At 52.3% G+C, this 14727-nt stretch overlaps 1 protein-coding gene across 4 annotated transcripts in view; it reads right to left on the reverse strand.

Annotated features, from left to right (window-relative positions):
- LTBP2 (latent transforming growth factor beta binding protein 2) overlaps window positions 1–14727 on the reverse strand; it is a 71432-nt gene that overhangs the window by 23307 nt on the left and 33398 nt on the right. For 3 of the 4 annotated variants that reach the window (XM_074909956.1, XM_074909955.1, XM_074909958.1), the window contains exons 5-9: window positions 14427–14597; window positions 12686–12886; window positions 12058–12326; window positions 10394–10496; window positions 1960–2034 (exon numbers count right to left, since the gene is read on the reverse strand). In XM_074909956.1, the coding sequence (XP_074766057.1) occupies window positions 1960–2034; window positions 10394–10496; window positions 12058–12326; window positions 12686–12886; window positions 14427–14597 (819 nt within the window). The remainder of the gene's footprint in view (window positions 1–1959; window positions 2035–10393; window positions 10497–12057; window positions 12327–12685; window positions 12887–14426; window positions 14598–14727) is intronic. The other variant, XM_074909959.1, reaches the window with a different exon arrangement.

Genomic DNA, 14727 nt, shown 5'->3' on the forward strand with positions numbered 1-14727 from the left:
AATCAAGATCCTTATGCTGTCTCAGCTGCTTCGTCCCAACCCACACAAGCTTGCTGGTGCTCCTCAGAAACAGCCACACTGAGTCAGGCAGCTTGTTGTGGAAAGGTACAGGCTGGTTTATCCTGGTGGTTGGTGAGCAGAAGTGACCTGAGTTGGCAACAGACACCAAGCATATATGGATACCAAGGATATACAGACGCCAAGGTGCCAGTGTGTGTCCTGTGCAGTGACCGTTGCACACACACACGTCCCTACCACCAAGCCTCCAAGACAATCTTTGCCTCATGTCTAGTAACCACATTATCCCTTTCAGCGCATTCTTCCTCATGGTCCAGCAGCACTGAGAGGTTCCCTGGTTTGGTCTGCCAGGCACTCTCAACTCAAGACTCACTGCAGCCTTGTTCCTGCTCAACGGGATGCAGCAAGGAAAGGAAATGAGATCTTGCAGAGATGAGCCGTTGATTCATCTGCTGGAATGTACCAGAGACAACCCATTCTGTCCATACAGAATAGAGGAAAGTGGGCTTCTGCTGGGGCCCTCCTCCAGTCACTCATCTGTTTTGACAACAGCCTGCAAAGCCAGAGCTCAGCTCCTTCCCAGGTCAGCTTCTCTCCTACAGCCAATGGCCTCAGGAATCATCAGCCCTTATCCAGCCCCTTGCCAACCCTGCTCCCTGGGCTGGCAAGAGAAGGCCCCATGTAGTTTCTCCCCCAGTCTATCAGACAAACTGCTCACTCTGGACCTCCAAGTAAGATGCTGGTACTTCCTGATACAAGTCCCACTGCAACAGCAGAGATGGGAAAAGCACCTCAAGGTAACAAGAGTGTCTGCAGAACAGTACTTCTCTGGCCCAGCTTATAAAGGAGCACAGAGAGGCAGAAATCTCCGGTTCAGGGTTTTTGCTGTGCAAAACATCTTCCTAGCCAGCTCCACATTGCCACCTCCCTCTGTTCCTCTGAAACTCTCAATGGAATGCAAATCCAGAACAGGCACTGAAGGTCTCTGCTCGCTGACATGAGTCCCTCCAGCTGCTCTGCTCCTCTGACTCCTACTCAGTGTCTCCTGGTAGCTCCTCATACCCGTAGCACTGTCTGTGGCCACATAAGGGATGAGATCTGAGCACCAAAGAGAATAGAAGCCCTTGCGTTGTTGAAAGTTTTCCCCCAGGACAATGTGGGGAGGCTGAATCATTAATTAAGTAAGCATGGTGGAAAGTCCCAGCTAAAAGAGATGAGTCACTGGATTGCCAGCCCTGGGTTTGCATGGCCAGGGCCCAGGCTCCCTGCTGCATCTTCGAGAAGACACCTCTCAGCTTATCATGAATCATGAGAAGGGAACCATAAAATTCAGAGCATGGAAAAACACAAGCAACTGTGGGTCCAAGAGATGCCAAATAAACATAAACTGGAGAGAAAAGAGGAGAGATGGCGCCTTCCTCATATGGAGCTGAGGGACCGCGGGAGTGAGAAAAAGATAGACCCCAGCACCGTGGGGTAGGCAGGACAGCCTGGCAGCAGGGACAAGTGACATGCTCAGAACAGAAGGAATTGCTTCTAGGGCACTCTCCTACTTGTAAATGAACAACTGAACAAGCTGGCAACCTTCCCAAATGTTTTCAGGCAACAGAATTTCTGTTGCTTCAGACTATGGGACAAGTGTTTTTACACTCACAGTTAGCACAGCAGCAACATAGGTCCTTGCTGGGTCAGTAGGACTTAACAGGTGTGTTCTCTTATGCTGACTCAACTACACACTGACTATGTGTATCAGTTGAGTCATGTAGTCCAGTGTTACCCAGTTTTCTTTCATTCTTGATGAAAGCACAGAGATTTTTATAAGTCACATTCTTTGCAGATCTGTACCAGGGAGTTAGATAATTGTATTTTACTTGTGTAGGTAATTACAACTCTGACAGTGGATGTGGGAAGCAGAGAGAGATACAAAAGTAGCATCCTTACCTTGGCAGTGACTTCGGTTCAGCCTCTTGTATCCCTGGGGACACTCCACCTGCCCATTCTCAATCACAAGGTGTGCTGGGAAGAAAACAAGCAGTGTGGGACATCAGCAGTAGAGCCAGATGCCAGTGTCCTACCTTCTCTCTGTCCTCCTTGCAGAGGGGAAAGAATCCCTAGGTCTGCCTTGGATAGGCCTCTGGTGACTCCCAGGGCAGAGGGAAAGGTGGGAGCAGCCACATTTCCCAAGCAGCGTCTTCTGCTGCTTGGCAGGTGCTAACCTGGTGACCCAGAGGTGCTGCCTGTGCTCCATATGTATCACTATGTCACCTCAGCTCCTCCCAGGCCAGCTTGGATAGCCAGGTGGCACATGACAAGGGAAATGAGAGTGAAAGGAGTAACAGAGGTCCTTGACAAGATGATGAAATAACAGCCCAGGGCCTTTTTATTACATTTTCCCCTTTTACTGCATGTGACTTCCTGCCCCGATCACGCTCATCAAAGAGAATTTCAGATTGCTGCTTAAAATGGTTTTGTGGGTTTCAAAATGGCCTATAACCTGCACAATTAAATCTCTCCAAGTATTTTAAGGGCAAGTAAAATATGGCCCATAAATTCCAAAGAGGTCAAATTTAGGCACCATATTTTGGAACAAGAGAAAGGGAATCCAGGAGGTGACGGGTTGGGAAGTGAGTAAGCACAGGGTGGGGTAGGAAGAAGGATGCTTTGCTTAAGGATGGGATTTTCCTAGGGTGGGGTTTCTTTTTAATTTTCTGGACTGTATGCTTGGAAACAAGAAGTGCTTGTAACAGCTAAGTGACTGTCCAGCCATATTCCCACCACTTGAATTCCTCCTGCCTGGCATCAGTAGCTTACGCCCTGGTGTCATATGTGGAAAGCCCTCCACGGCAATAGCCATATCGAGGATCTGGCAGATTTCTAACACAATGCAGCTTTTGAGAACTAGGGACAAACTGAGACCATCCTTGTGGGAGGAGATGGTCGGAAAGAGCCTGCAAAGGTTAAGAACACAAACAATGTGCTGGGGGCAGAGAACAAGTGTGTCCATAACTCTGTACTGGACATTTTGACTCTACAGTACTGTTTATGAAGACATTCTAGGACACTTCTTGAGTCAGGATATTTCTAGGATATCCCTAAGATAAAGGTGCTTGGGAGAACAAGTCATTCAGTAGCGTGTACGAGGAAGGGGAATAGAAAGCCTGGTTTCCCCAGGTATATTAAATGAAGCTACAAGGTTCTTCGGGTGCAGAGAGATCCTCAGGGGCTGGACAAATGACTAAGACAAAAATCTATTCACCCCCTTCAACAGGTCAGTCATGAATTGCAAGCAGGAAGTGCTTACAAATACCTGCACGTTAGGGGTGAGGGGGTTGCTAGTGATACTGGGAATCAGTGGGTACATTTCCAGTCTTCCAGGAAGGGAAAAACAAACTCTGGCTCATGGGCTCCAGGCTCAGCACCCCAGTGGGACTCCAGTTCCTCCTACAAAGCAGCCTGTGGGCTTGGGGCTGCTGTCAGGCATTAACTGTGCTTGGAAGCATGTGTCAGCCTCAGCATGATGTGATAACAGACACTCAAATGAAGCAGCATTGTCATGTGCGAGCCCTCCAACAGGGAGCCAAGCATGCCGGAGATCAAACAGCGATGACATGTGTCAGAGCCCCGCTCCCTCTGAAAAGCCTTTGCAGGGAAACAGATCCTCCAGCATCCCTCTGCCAGATGATGCTGGGGAGAGGGCAAGGCAGAAAATACCAGTGATGGGGAGTGAGCATGCAGGTCTTGTGCCACCTCAGGAGTCGTATGACTCCAGTCTGCAGAAACCTGTAGTTCATTACTGCAGCAAATCACTTGTGAGGCTGCAGACAAACATCTTAATTTTGCAAAGAAACTTGTGTTCCCTGGAAAGAATAACTGTAATGTAATGTGAGCAGATCTCTCTGTACCAAGGAGAACCAAGACAGTTTCTGAAGTACTGGATGGAGGCTGCTCTCTTTCTGCCAGGACCTGGCCGCAAGGGAAGACAGCATGTGTCTGCAGGAGGATGTAAGCTATTAATTCTCAGCTTTGTACTTGGTTACTCGAGCAGAGGACCATTTCCTTCCATGAGCTCTGATGTTGCCAAACTACAGCAAAGATGGCCAAAACCCCCTGAAAAACCAGCCTCGGACATCTGAATTTCCTGCAAAGGGGATCAGCATCCACCCCTCTCCCATGCAGCTGGTAGCAGTGGGAGACTGGCTTTGGAGGCTACTCCTCTGGAACCCAGCAAAGGGAAAAAGCCAATGTGATGATCAGAGAGGGCAGAAATCTGTCAGCATCCACAGCCAGAGGTGTCCCAGCCTCCCCTGTCTGTCTGTCTGTCTACACTCTCTCCAGGAAAGGGGTTCTCCCAGAGCCGGAGGATGGAGATGGAGCAGCTGAGCTGCATCTGTCAGGCAGAAGGATTTCAGGCTTGTTGAGGGCAGGAGCTCTGGCTCCTGCATCAAGGGTGTGATTTCAGGGCCTCACCTCCTCAGACTCGTGGGCACTGTGCCGAAGCAATGTGCTCACCAGGTACCTGTACACCAGGACTCCCCCTCAGCTCTCCTCATTGCTCCCTCCAGCTCTGCCTCATCCCACTGCCTGGCGCTGCTTTCTGCAAGCTCTGCAGGCACCAGGCATCTCCAGAGGGGCCAGGCTCACACACGGGAGCATACATGCAATAAGCTCACAGATCCACAAAGGAGGTGAGCTCAAAGCAGCCAACAGCCCAGGACTCCCATCAGCACCTTTGTCCCCAGCTAGAATAATACTCAAGCAGAGTAGGATAAGAAGGGAAGTGAACACATGGAAATCGGGCAGAGGGATTTTGCAGCCCAGCAAGGTGATCTTTAAGCAGCTAGGCTAGTTTTCCATCACTTCCCAGGAGAAGAAGCTTTATCCAAGGGCCCTGGCTCCCCAAACACTGTCTGAAGGTGGGATGAAGAAGCTCAGGCTGATGGTGAAGTGGAAAGAAACCACTTCTAGTGGTGGTAGCTAAAAGGGCCTGAGTGAGATGAGGTTTGTAGGGTGAGATAACACATTGCATTAGGCCAGCTGATATCACTCTGTTAAAAGGGGAAGAGGCAAGCCTGAGGTCAGATGAGAAGTGAGGAAATGCTTGGCTGCTGAAAGCTAGCCCATTTCTTTCAACCCCACAGCAGCCTCCAGAGAGAAGATGGATTGGAGATGCCAGACCAAGAAGTAGGAAGGGCTGTGGCTGTGGGGATAAGCTGAGTTCCCAGGCAGAATGGACAAGAGGGAAAGGACACAAATCCTTCAGTCCAGATCTGTCATGACTGCTCCTCTCTACTCTGGGTGGTCTGTGGTAGGCAGGCTCCAGCAAGACTTTCTCCAATGCCTCAACAAAGGCTACAGCAAGCAGGGGTGGGGAGGGCATGCACCAGTGTTGATGTGCGATACAAAACTAAGCCCTCTGCTCTACTCATGGTCAGTAAAGATCTTTAAGGTGAAAAAGATGCTTGAAGGAAAAAGACTCCGGGAATTACTATTGGCCTTTGAAGTTGTTTTAACAAAGAGAACCTCATTCTGCTTCAGTAGCTTCCAGCTGGGACAAGATACCTCCATACCTAAAAAACCCCACTATTGCAACACTGCTGCTGTGTGCTAAGACCATGATGCTGCATATGAATGATGGACAAAGCAAGCACTCTGCAGAACACAGCAGTCCTGAAAATGCTGTACTTCCTCAGGTTAAGAATTGTTCTCTGTGGTACTGTCACAACCTTGCAGAGGTTTCAGCTTGTTTCCCTACATCCAGGCCTTCTTTACTGTCCTGGACAGACTCCCTGCACCACATGGTGTAGCAGTGGCAGAACCAGCCCCCTCTGTAGCCTCCTTCCTGTATTTTCTGGTTTTTTTTTTCCCTGTATACTCCCCACTCTGACTGCAACATGAGCAGACCAGGGGGTTGATTTTTCAAGGGGCTTCCTATAGCTGTTTCAATGCCTGCAGGCACAGCACAGAGTAGCGTGTGGCTTGTGGAGCTGCTCGGCGTTTCTGATGACGACGGCTTCATGGGTGAGCTGCCACCCCTCTCACAGTGGGAGGTCTGTTTGGGGAGTGCTGCGGATGCCAAGCCAGACATTACAAGATCCAACTTTCCAGTGAAATTCAGACTTTTCTCTAGGACAAAAAACTTGAAAAAACATGGGGAGTGGGAATAAAAACAAAACAATAGCCTTCAAAGGCTTGTTTCTTAATGCAGTTAAAACCCATAGGCATGAGGAGAAAAAGCAGCCCAGGAATATCTGCAGGGAGAACAAGCAGTGGGTGCACAGCCCAGCCTACGTTCAGGCTGACTGCAGCCTGAAGTAAGAGACAGAGGGCACTGAAAAACTGGACCTGGAAGACACAGGTTTACTGCTGCACCCAGGAAGTCCCTCAAACAAACAGCAAGGTGAAACTTGTAGTTCCTGGGCAGTACCAGAGACAGTATGGTTTTCTCCTGGAACACTGCTGGTCACAGAGGTGTGTGGTCTCAGGGACAGGAAGGAGGTGGAAGAGCAGGGCTATGACCCCCTCTGGGCAGAACTCTCTACTACCAGTCTCCTTTATCCCCACGTGCCTGAGGAGGGCCAAGGCTTCAGGGAAACTGGTGTTCAAATCCACACCCGTCCTGGGGTCTGTGTCAACATGCAGCTTGGGTCTTGTTCGTTTTAGTTTCCATGGTCCATCACTTGACCTTGTTCCAGTATTTTCTTCTCCAGAGATCACTGTATACCCCAAAACAATATATGGTCTGGCAGGCAAGCAGGAGTAGCTCTGCCCAGCAGTGTGCCTGCTACTAGCTCCACATCCTGAGCTTAGTAGGTGACAGGACATTGCTTCATAGCACCTTCCTCACCAGCACTGCTCAAATACCCTGAATCTCTGCTTCAGCTGCTTCTTCAGCCTCCAATTCCCTTTTCCCACTATCAGTCTTCTCCACGTTTTACCTTCCAGCTCCCATATGCTCCTACCTCTCTGTTCTAGCCTCTCAATGTATGCTCCACTGCCTCCTCCAAGTACTAAAAACCCAGGAGGGTCATTGGATGTCTCCATCTGATTTATCGTATCTTGCAGGGCAGCACATTTCATCCAGTCATCTCCAGCTGGAGCTGAAGGACCACAGCTGCACAACAGCATGCAGGTGTCCTGTCGCTCTCCAGGGCCCTGTGTCTGGCTCATCTCTTTCTTTCATGGGTCGGGTGAAAGCCTGTGACCCAACAGCACACAGAGCAAGCTCTTGGCTCTCCCCCTTATCCCAGGGCTGTCTCTGACATATCCTGGGGGTCCCATCTTCAGCTCTCACTTACATGAGCAAAAGCAAACTCCGAGCAACTTCTACTATAGCCTGCTTGAACCCCCATCACTGTGTCCACTTCTCTGAAGGGGCCTAATAATACACACCAACCCAGGAGCAAACCAGACAGTCAAAACCCTGAGCAGAGCCTAAGGAAGCCTCTGAGATGAATGTAACCACCCCTACCTTAATTCTGAATTCAGCTTTTAACATGGTCTCCTTAGGAGGCAAAGCATTCAAGTGCCTTGGCTGTTCTGATGCTGGGCAAAACACAAAAAATAGCAAGTATTGGTCACGGCAGGTTCACTCAGTCAGATGCCTGCCTCCAATTCTTCTGCTTCTCTGATGTCTTTCCGCACACAAACACGTACCAAACATGAAAGCTGCAGTCGAGGGAGACATCCGGACGTATCCAGACTCTACTAACAATCAGTGTCTCGGGCAGACAGTCAATCCAAACAAGTTCTCCATTTGTCTAGCTCTTGCCTGGCTGCATTTCTGTACATTTGTAAGTGTTTACACTGAACTAGCTTCTGCCATTTCTGTCTCTGGTTGCTGGAATTAAATTCCCAGTGCTGTCAAGTCTGCTCTCGTGCACGTGTCCCTGGGACACACAAGTGCAAGGAGAAGTTCTCTCTGAAGACTGCAGTGCCAAGAAGAAAGCTGGAAACATCCACTGGACATGTTATCATTGTGCACGAGACACCAGGTCACTGAATTACAGCCCAGTGACTTTGAGTGAGTACAACGTGGGCCAGTAAGGCCAGGAGACAGAAGGAATGTGAGTGTGGGATGCGGTCTGCAGGCAGGAACAATGCAGAGTGACACCTTCACACTGGACAGGCATGGACCTGGGAGTCTTGGCAGAGGAGGCACAGGGCAGTGAGAGGTCACAGTGTTTGGTGGCTCCATTAGAGCAGTAAGATCATGGAGAAAGGACTGTTTCCCTGGCTCCATCCTCAGGTGAGATCTCTCATATGTGAAGAAAAGCATGCCAGCCACCTGGGCTTCTCACTCCAGAACAGCCAGGCTCTCTAAGGCTGCCTCCATTGAGAGCCACCTTACAGCTCCCTTCACCTCAACTGTGTGGCCTCCTGCATGTGGGGCTGGTTACAGGGCAGTCAATGGTGGCCAAAGGAGGAAGATACTTGCACGTAATTAAGGAGGATGAAAACGGCCCCTTCAACTAGCCCGAATTTCCTGTGGCAGAGGAAGAAGGAAAACCCACAGGGATCATTTTTCATATCACCATGGAATTAATCTGAAAAAAAGCCAGACAAGCATCTGTCCACTCAATGAAGACCAGAAGTGACAACCTCCCTTGAGTTTCAGCTGCTGCTGGGACACAGGGCACGTGCTGAGCTATGGAGGTGGAACACACTGGCAGCTAGGAGGCATTTTGTAAGTGCATGTGCTCTACTAGCTGGCTGACTGCAAGGAGCACATGGAGGGATTTCGTGCCTGTTTTCATGTCTTGGAAGCCTGTGATTAGAGACACATTTTGAAGCCTGAAGATCTAAGTCCAGCAGAGCAAATCACTGCTGCAGCTCTGGCCGCTGAGTGATACTCAGCATCCTGGCACAGAAAAATTGAAAGGAGGTGCGGAGTTTTTGCAGCCATCTGCAGCCTAACCAAAGTGTTAAGTGGTCCCCCTACTTTGTAACGGGGGAATCACAGAGCGACAGCATGAGAAACGGGGAGACTGCAGTGGGATGGGGAGGAGAAAGCCATGACTGGGGATGCAAAGGACTGGCACAAAGAGGAGGGGGCTGAGGCTTGTGGGGGGCATTTCCTTCTTTGTGCTGAACCTGGAGACCCTATGGTCACCCTCATACGGCATGTGCCCAGGGCTCCCTTGGGGCTGGCACACAGAGGCAGGCAGGCAAGCAGCAGCATGGCCACAGCAGAGCCATGCAGAGTGGGAGGATGACAGCAATCAGAGCTCCCCAGATCTACACTGGGTTCCAGCATGCTGACAACCTTGTCTGTGATTGTGAGGAATTTGGCTCCAGTCAGCCCTATCCCTGGCTAAGGAGGAACCAAACTGAAGGAAGACAACGAGACACAAACAGCTCTTGGGAGCATGTGTGCAAGCCAAGCGGGACATCCTGTGGGCAGAGCTAGATGGCACTAACACCATACTTGCCTGCACAAAACCTGACACTTTGGGCACCTCCATTCTCCTCAGGGATCAGCCTCCTGGACCATGGAATCTGTTTACTTTTGTCCTTCAATCCAGTGAAGGCATGTGAATAAGCATCCAGGCAGTGATGAAAGGGCGCAGGCAGGCAGGCAGGGGAGATGTGAGCAGCTCCCTGCCTGCATTGCATTGGACATGTGCACCTCACCCTGCACCAGACCTGGTCATCAGTGGCTGCTGGAGCCACTGTGCCTGTGGGGCTACCTCCTCCCAGCCAGGAGTCCTTCAGCATGGCCTCTCCACCACCACACAGGATGAGGCCACAGCACGAGGGGCCACGCCCATCATGGAGCACCCTGAGCGAAGTAGCAGAGGAATCCCCATCTCTCACTAGATCAGTCCAGCCGGCTCCCAAGCACAGCAGAAATGGAGCTGGACGCCCGTGCCCCTGGAACGGACCCCGGGTGCACTCCTGCCAATTGTTTGATGTAGTGTTATTTCCAGAGGCCCTGCCAAGCCCGTGTCGGGCCGAGAGCAAGACCGTAACTCTATAGGGCCGAGTCTGCAGCCTCCTCCACTGATCTAGGACTACAACTCCTAAAACCACGGCCGCTCTTTTCCCTTCTCTTCCTCTGACTGAGGCTAGCACAGCAGGAACTGCCAGCTGCACCGAGGTTTCGCAGGGGCGGTTTAAGGAGAAAGTGCTGAGCCTGGGGCCAGCACCCAAACCAGTGCTGCTCCCTGGTGTGCGGGCTGGGGCAGCAGCCGGCATGGCCCTGCACACTGCCTCGGACCTGCCGCCCATCCCCAAGGGCCTTGGGCAAAAGAAAGCAATACAGCAGGGGACCTATGGCTGCTCCATGCCTCCTTGGCTGAGTGAGGCAGCCTGACCATTTTTGTTTGCCAAGGGTGCAGGTTGTCTGTCGTGCCATCCGGGCAGCAGCAATACTCACCTGGCCGGGGAGGGCAGGCCAGGCACCGGTCCATACCCCAGAAGAGCCCCACGCTGCCGCAGCAGTCCTCCAGCTTGGTCAGCCCTGGCAGGGGGTTGGTGCACTGCAGAGAGAGGACCAGAGGATCAGACACCTGTGGGATGGGGAGGGGACACACACCCATCCACTGTGGCTGCCTGGTGTGGCAGTGGCAGAGCCAGCATGGGGGACAACGGTTTGGCATGGCCCTCCCGGCACAGCTCCCCACTGGGACGCAGTGGGACTAGGGATGCGGTTTAGACAGCAAACAGTTGTGTAGACAGAAAAGCATGAGAGTCCCTCAACTGCACCCCTCAGAGGTGAAGGGGACACCAAAGAGAACATGATGATGATATCACCCAGCAAAGCCCTGGGATCAGCCCATGCCTGGCTGATTAGCCAGCAAAATGGGTGCACCACTCCAGCCCAGCAGGAAGCTTGCAGTCAGGCACTTTCCTCTGCTTAATGAGTCTCTCCTTCTCCCCCCTCTCCCCACCAGCAAGGACCTCTGGATTACAGGCTTCCCCATTAGAGCGGAGCCGCCACGGCCCACAGGCCGGAGTTGGCCCCTGTCCAGGCGCGCATGGCCGCCTGCCCAGCACACTCGCATACCGATCGGCTCGGCTGCAGCTGAGTGGGGAGAGGCAAGCACTCCTCGCCAAGCTCCTCGACCTCTCCCGGGCACAGCATCACCCCAGCTGGGTGAGGCGCAAGCACAAGGGTACCCCCTGCCACCCCTCTGCCCCACCCAGATGATCTCCCGCAGCCTCTCTGTGCATCCATGAGCATCTCCATGCATCATCCTCTGCTCCCAGGGTCAGAAAGCTGCTGTTTCCTCATGAAGGAGCTGGGCTTTTCCAGCCCCATGGTCTGATCTCATTTATTTTTGCCCTAGGAATGTCTGAGAATGTACCCCACCAGAAATCACTTGGATGGGAGCGACTGAAGGACAGGATGGGAAGCAGAAGCAGTGCCCCATAAAGGGCTGGGGAGCAGCGAGGTGTGGGCCGAGTCCCTGGCTGCCCAGCCTGGGGGTCTCACTGAGTGCGAGTTGCTCTGGGGGAGCTCACAGGTGTTCCTGTGGGTGCCAAAAACCTCCAATGCTTTTCCAGTGATGCAAGAAAAACATATGGGGAAAGACAAAATAAGAAATTACAGTGACTGTGGGACAGGGGTGAGAAAGCCCCTCATGTGCATTTGCTTCCCAAGCCCCGACTGAGCTGCCCAGGAAGGCGTCGTTCCATGGAAATCAGACTTTCATTTATCGTCTGAGAGGGAAAGGAATTTTCCTATGTTTTATACGTTTCCTACAATAATCGCAGAGTGTGGCTGTAAATGTTGCTATAAATAGGGCACCCTTTTTAAATGAGACTGTATGTGAAAGCCATCAAGTCTGGGCTGTGCTGCTCCAGGGCACAGCCTGGTCAGAGCAAGGCAGTGAGGTCTCCCTGTTGGGCCAAAGTGAGGAATTTTCTTCCCAAGTACTAACACACTGCTGCCTCTGCCCACAGCACCTGGGTGATGCCCACGCTGATGCTGAGCAGGTTCACACAACGAAAGGCCACCCTCTCTGCCCCATAAGACAACGTACCCGTACTCTAGAACAAGAAACATATCTACACACGCTCCAACACTTGACCCCTTACCTGCCCATGGACAGCCTCCCGAAAGCACCTCCCCAGCAGCCCCGGGGCTCTCTGTTGCTGCTGGCTGTTCTCTGTGGCAATGCTGTTACCGTTCCCATGGGCATAGGTGTACCAGGGCACAGCAGCCAGCTGAGGCACCAGGACCGCTTCCACACTGTTCTCCTCTGACACCTCTGCGTCACCCCGCACCCTGGCCACCTGGTGAATCTGCACAGTAGCTTCTGGAGGGTGGTTGATGTGGACATTCACCAGGGAAGGGTTTAGGGAAGCTAGAAGATGAGTTTATACCACAGTTGTGACAATCTGGCAACAATTTGGCACCTGAAGAGCATCTTGTCATCAATAAAGTCACAAGGGAGGAGAGGTAGATTGACCCCACCAGAAAATCTAGAGGAAGACTGCATCTAAGAGAAAATACTTCTCTGACCCACAACCAGCACAAACACACCAAAAAGTTTCCCCAGGCAACCTGAGCCCTTCAGAAACTACAGGAACCACTTTTCTAACAACCTGGCTTGAAAAGGCAAGCATAAGGAGGTTAGGGGCCTCCTCAGGCCTGTTAATAAAGATCTGAGGAGCACTCAAGTAGTAGGAAAATGCAGGGTCTGGAGCCGTCAGCCACGCTCACCAAGCTGGTTGGACAAGGGCAGGGTGTAGGTGGAGTGCTTCATGGAGCTGCTGGCCAGGGTCTTTGGGGCTCTCCCTCCCTGCTTCTTTTCCAGAGAGGGAGCTGGAAGGTGGCAAAACTTCCCTGTGGAGTTGGAGGGACACCAACACTCGTCCCGACCCACACAGCGCCCTCCATTCAGGCAGGGGATCTGGCAGAAGTCTGCAAGGCAAAGAGATGTCTGCTTAGCAGAGAAACTGAGATACTGCCTCTAGCCAAGGGGTATCTGGGGAAGGACAGGCAGCTGGATCCGGGCCAGCACTAGCCCCATGGTGCCCAAGAACCCCACCAAGCTGGGGACAGCACTTGCAGCGTGGAAGTAGCACTATCTTCTCCAAGCTCTGCTCAGGACCGGAGTCACGGGTTGAAGATGATGAGCCCTCCCTTGGGCTCTGGGGCCATGGCCAGCCTGGGACACCCATGCAGGGAAGCCCCCCAGGGCCAAGGTGGTGCCACTGGCACAGCAGGATCCCTTGGAGCAGGGCAGGAGCTACAGCAGCTGCATGCAGCCAAGTCAGCACAATTGCTTCTCTTCTGCATCGCCCCCTCCCCATTTGGCAGGGTCTTTAATCTCAGCCCAGAAGGGAACTCAGTGGGGATGGGAGAGGCAGAAGGAGAGAACGGGCAGAGAGCCACATCCTCAGAGCCTGCCTCCCAGCCAGCCCTGGTCCTGCCAACAGCTCAAGTGGGAGAAGTGTGGAGTGGGACAAAAGAATCAGAAGCAATTCATCTGCACAGGCTCAGAAAAAGCATCCACAGATGCAACAAGCCACATCTTTTCTGGCCTTATCAGCTCCTTGGAGTAACCCAGAGCATCTCTCAGTGTAAGCAACACTTGGGCAAGGCACGGGATTCCCTGACAGATCGTCCTGACTCATCTCAGTGTGAGATAAGATGATGCTGCTGCACATCCCTGGATGACTTGTCAGGTTTACCCCAGGGCATGAGCTCCCACCCTGCTCCAAGTTAATCTGCTCAAGCCCAGCAACCAGTCTGGGGGGGAAGAGACACTGGGATCTAGGCAGAAATTCCCATTAATGCAATTGGTGTCCACAACAGCCAGACTTTGCACTCTCTCAGTGTTAGAGAAATTTGAGTCACAGAGGCTTTCAGAGGATGAGTCCCACCAGGTCCTGAGGGCTGCTTCCACCAACTGACTCCAAGGGGATGTGCGCAAACCACAGCTGGGTATCCCAGTGACCTGATGAGCAATCCCAGCAGCTCTGAAAGGCGAGCAGAGGTTTCAGCAGCCCCGTTTATAGGAACAGCTTGCAACCTGCAGCCAGCTCTCCTGGCTGCCATGTGAGTGAAAGGAGAGAACAGGAGGAAATTAGGTGATGAAAGTCAGCCCCAAGACTGGATGCCAATGAAAGCAGTGAGCTGGCTCTGAGAAGGAGGGGGTGGCGAGGCTTGGCTACAAGCCTGACTCAAACACACGCGTCCCCTCTACCTGGGGTGGGGTGGAAACAGAAGTTGCTTGCCCAGGAAAGACAGCAATGAGGCAAGGTCTGTCTTCCTCCCACAGAGACAGCAAGGGAGTAAGCCCCAAAGACCCCAGGAGACATCTTCCAAGGCACTGAGAGAGGCCATCTCCTCCCATCCCTATAGCAACCCAAGGCCTCAGCCTGTAGAGGAAGGAAAGGCAGAAGGAGAAGAGTGGGGAGCAGGCAAGAAGGTGGGATGGGGGCCTCAGGGTGCTCACAGATGCGGAAGCCAGACTTGGGATCATGGTCATGTCCCCCTTGGCTATAGAGAGTGGTGGTGTCTCCTTTCTCGCAGCTGTTGTAGCAGCGACCGCTCTGGCACGTCTGTTTGCAGATGGTGGGTGTGAAGACAATTTTTATCTTCCTAATCTTCTCTGTCAGGTTGGCCCCTATGAAAGAAAAGGATAGTGCTAAATGGAAACAGCATCTCTGGGCCAGGGGCCAGTAATTCGCAGCTCAAGCTCCAGAGCATTCCCAGGGCAAGGAGGGGTCTCTGTCCCTCCCCGGGGCAGTGTCTCT

The sequence above is a fragment of the Athene noctua genome, chromosome 6, assembly GCF_965140245.1.
Source record: "Athene noctua chromosome 6, bAthNoc1.hap1.1, whole genome shotgun sequence".
Taxonomy (NCBI): domain Eukaryota; kingdom Metazoa; phylum Chordata; class Aves; order Strigiformes; family Strigidae; genus Athene; species Athene noctua.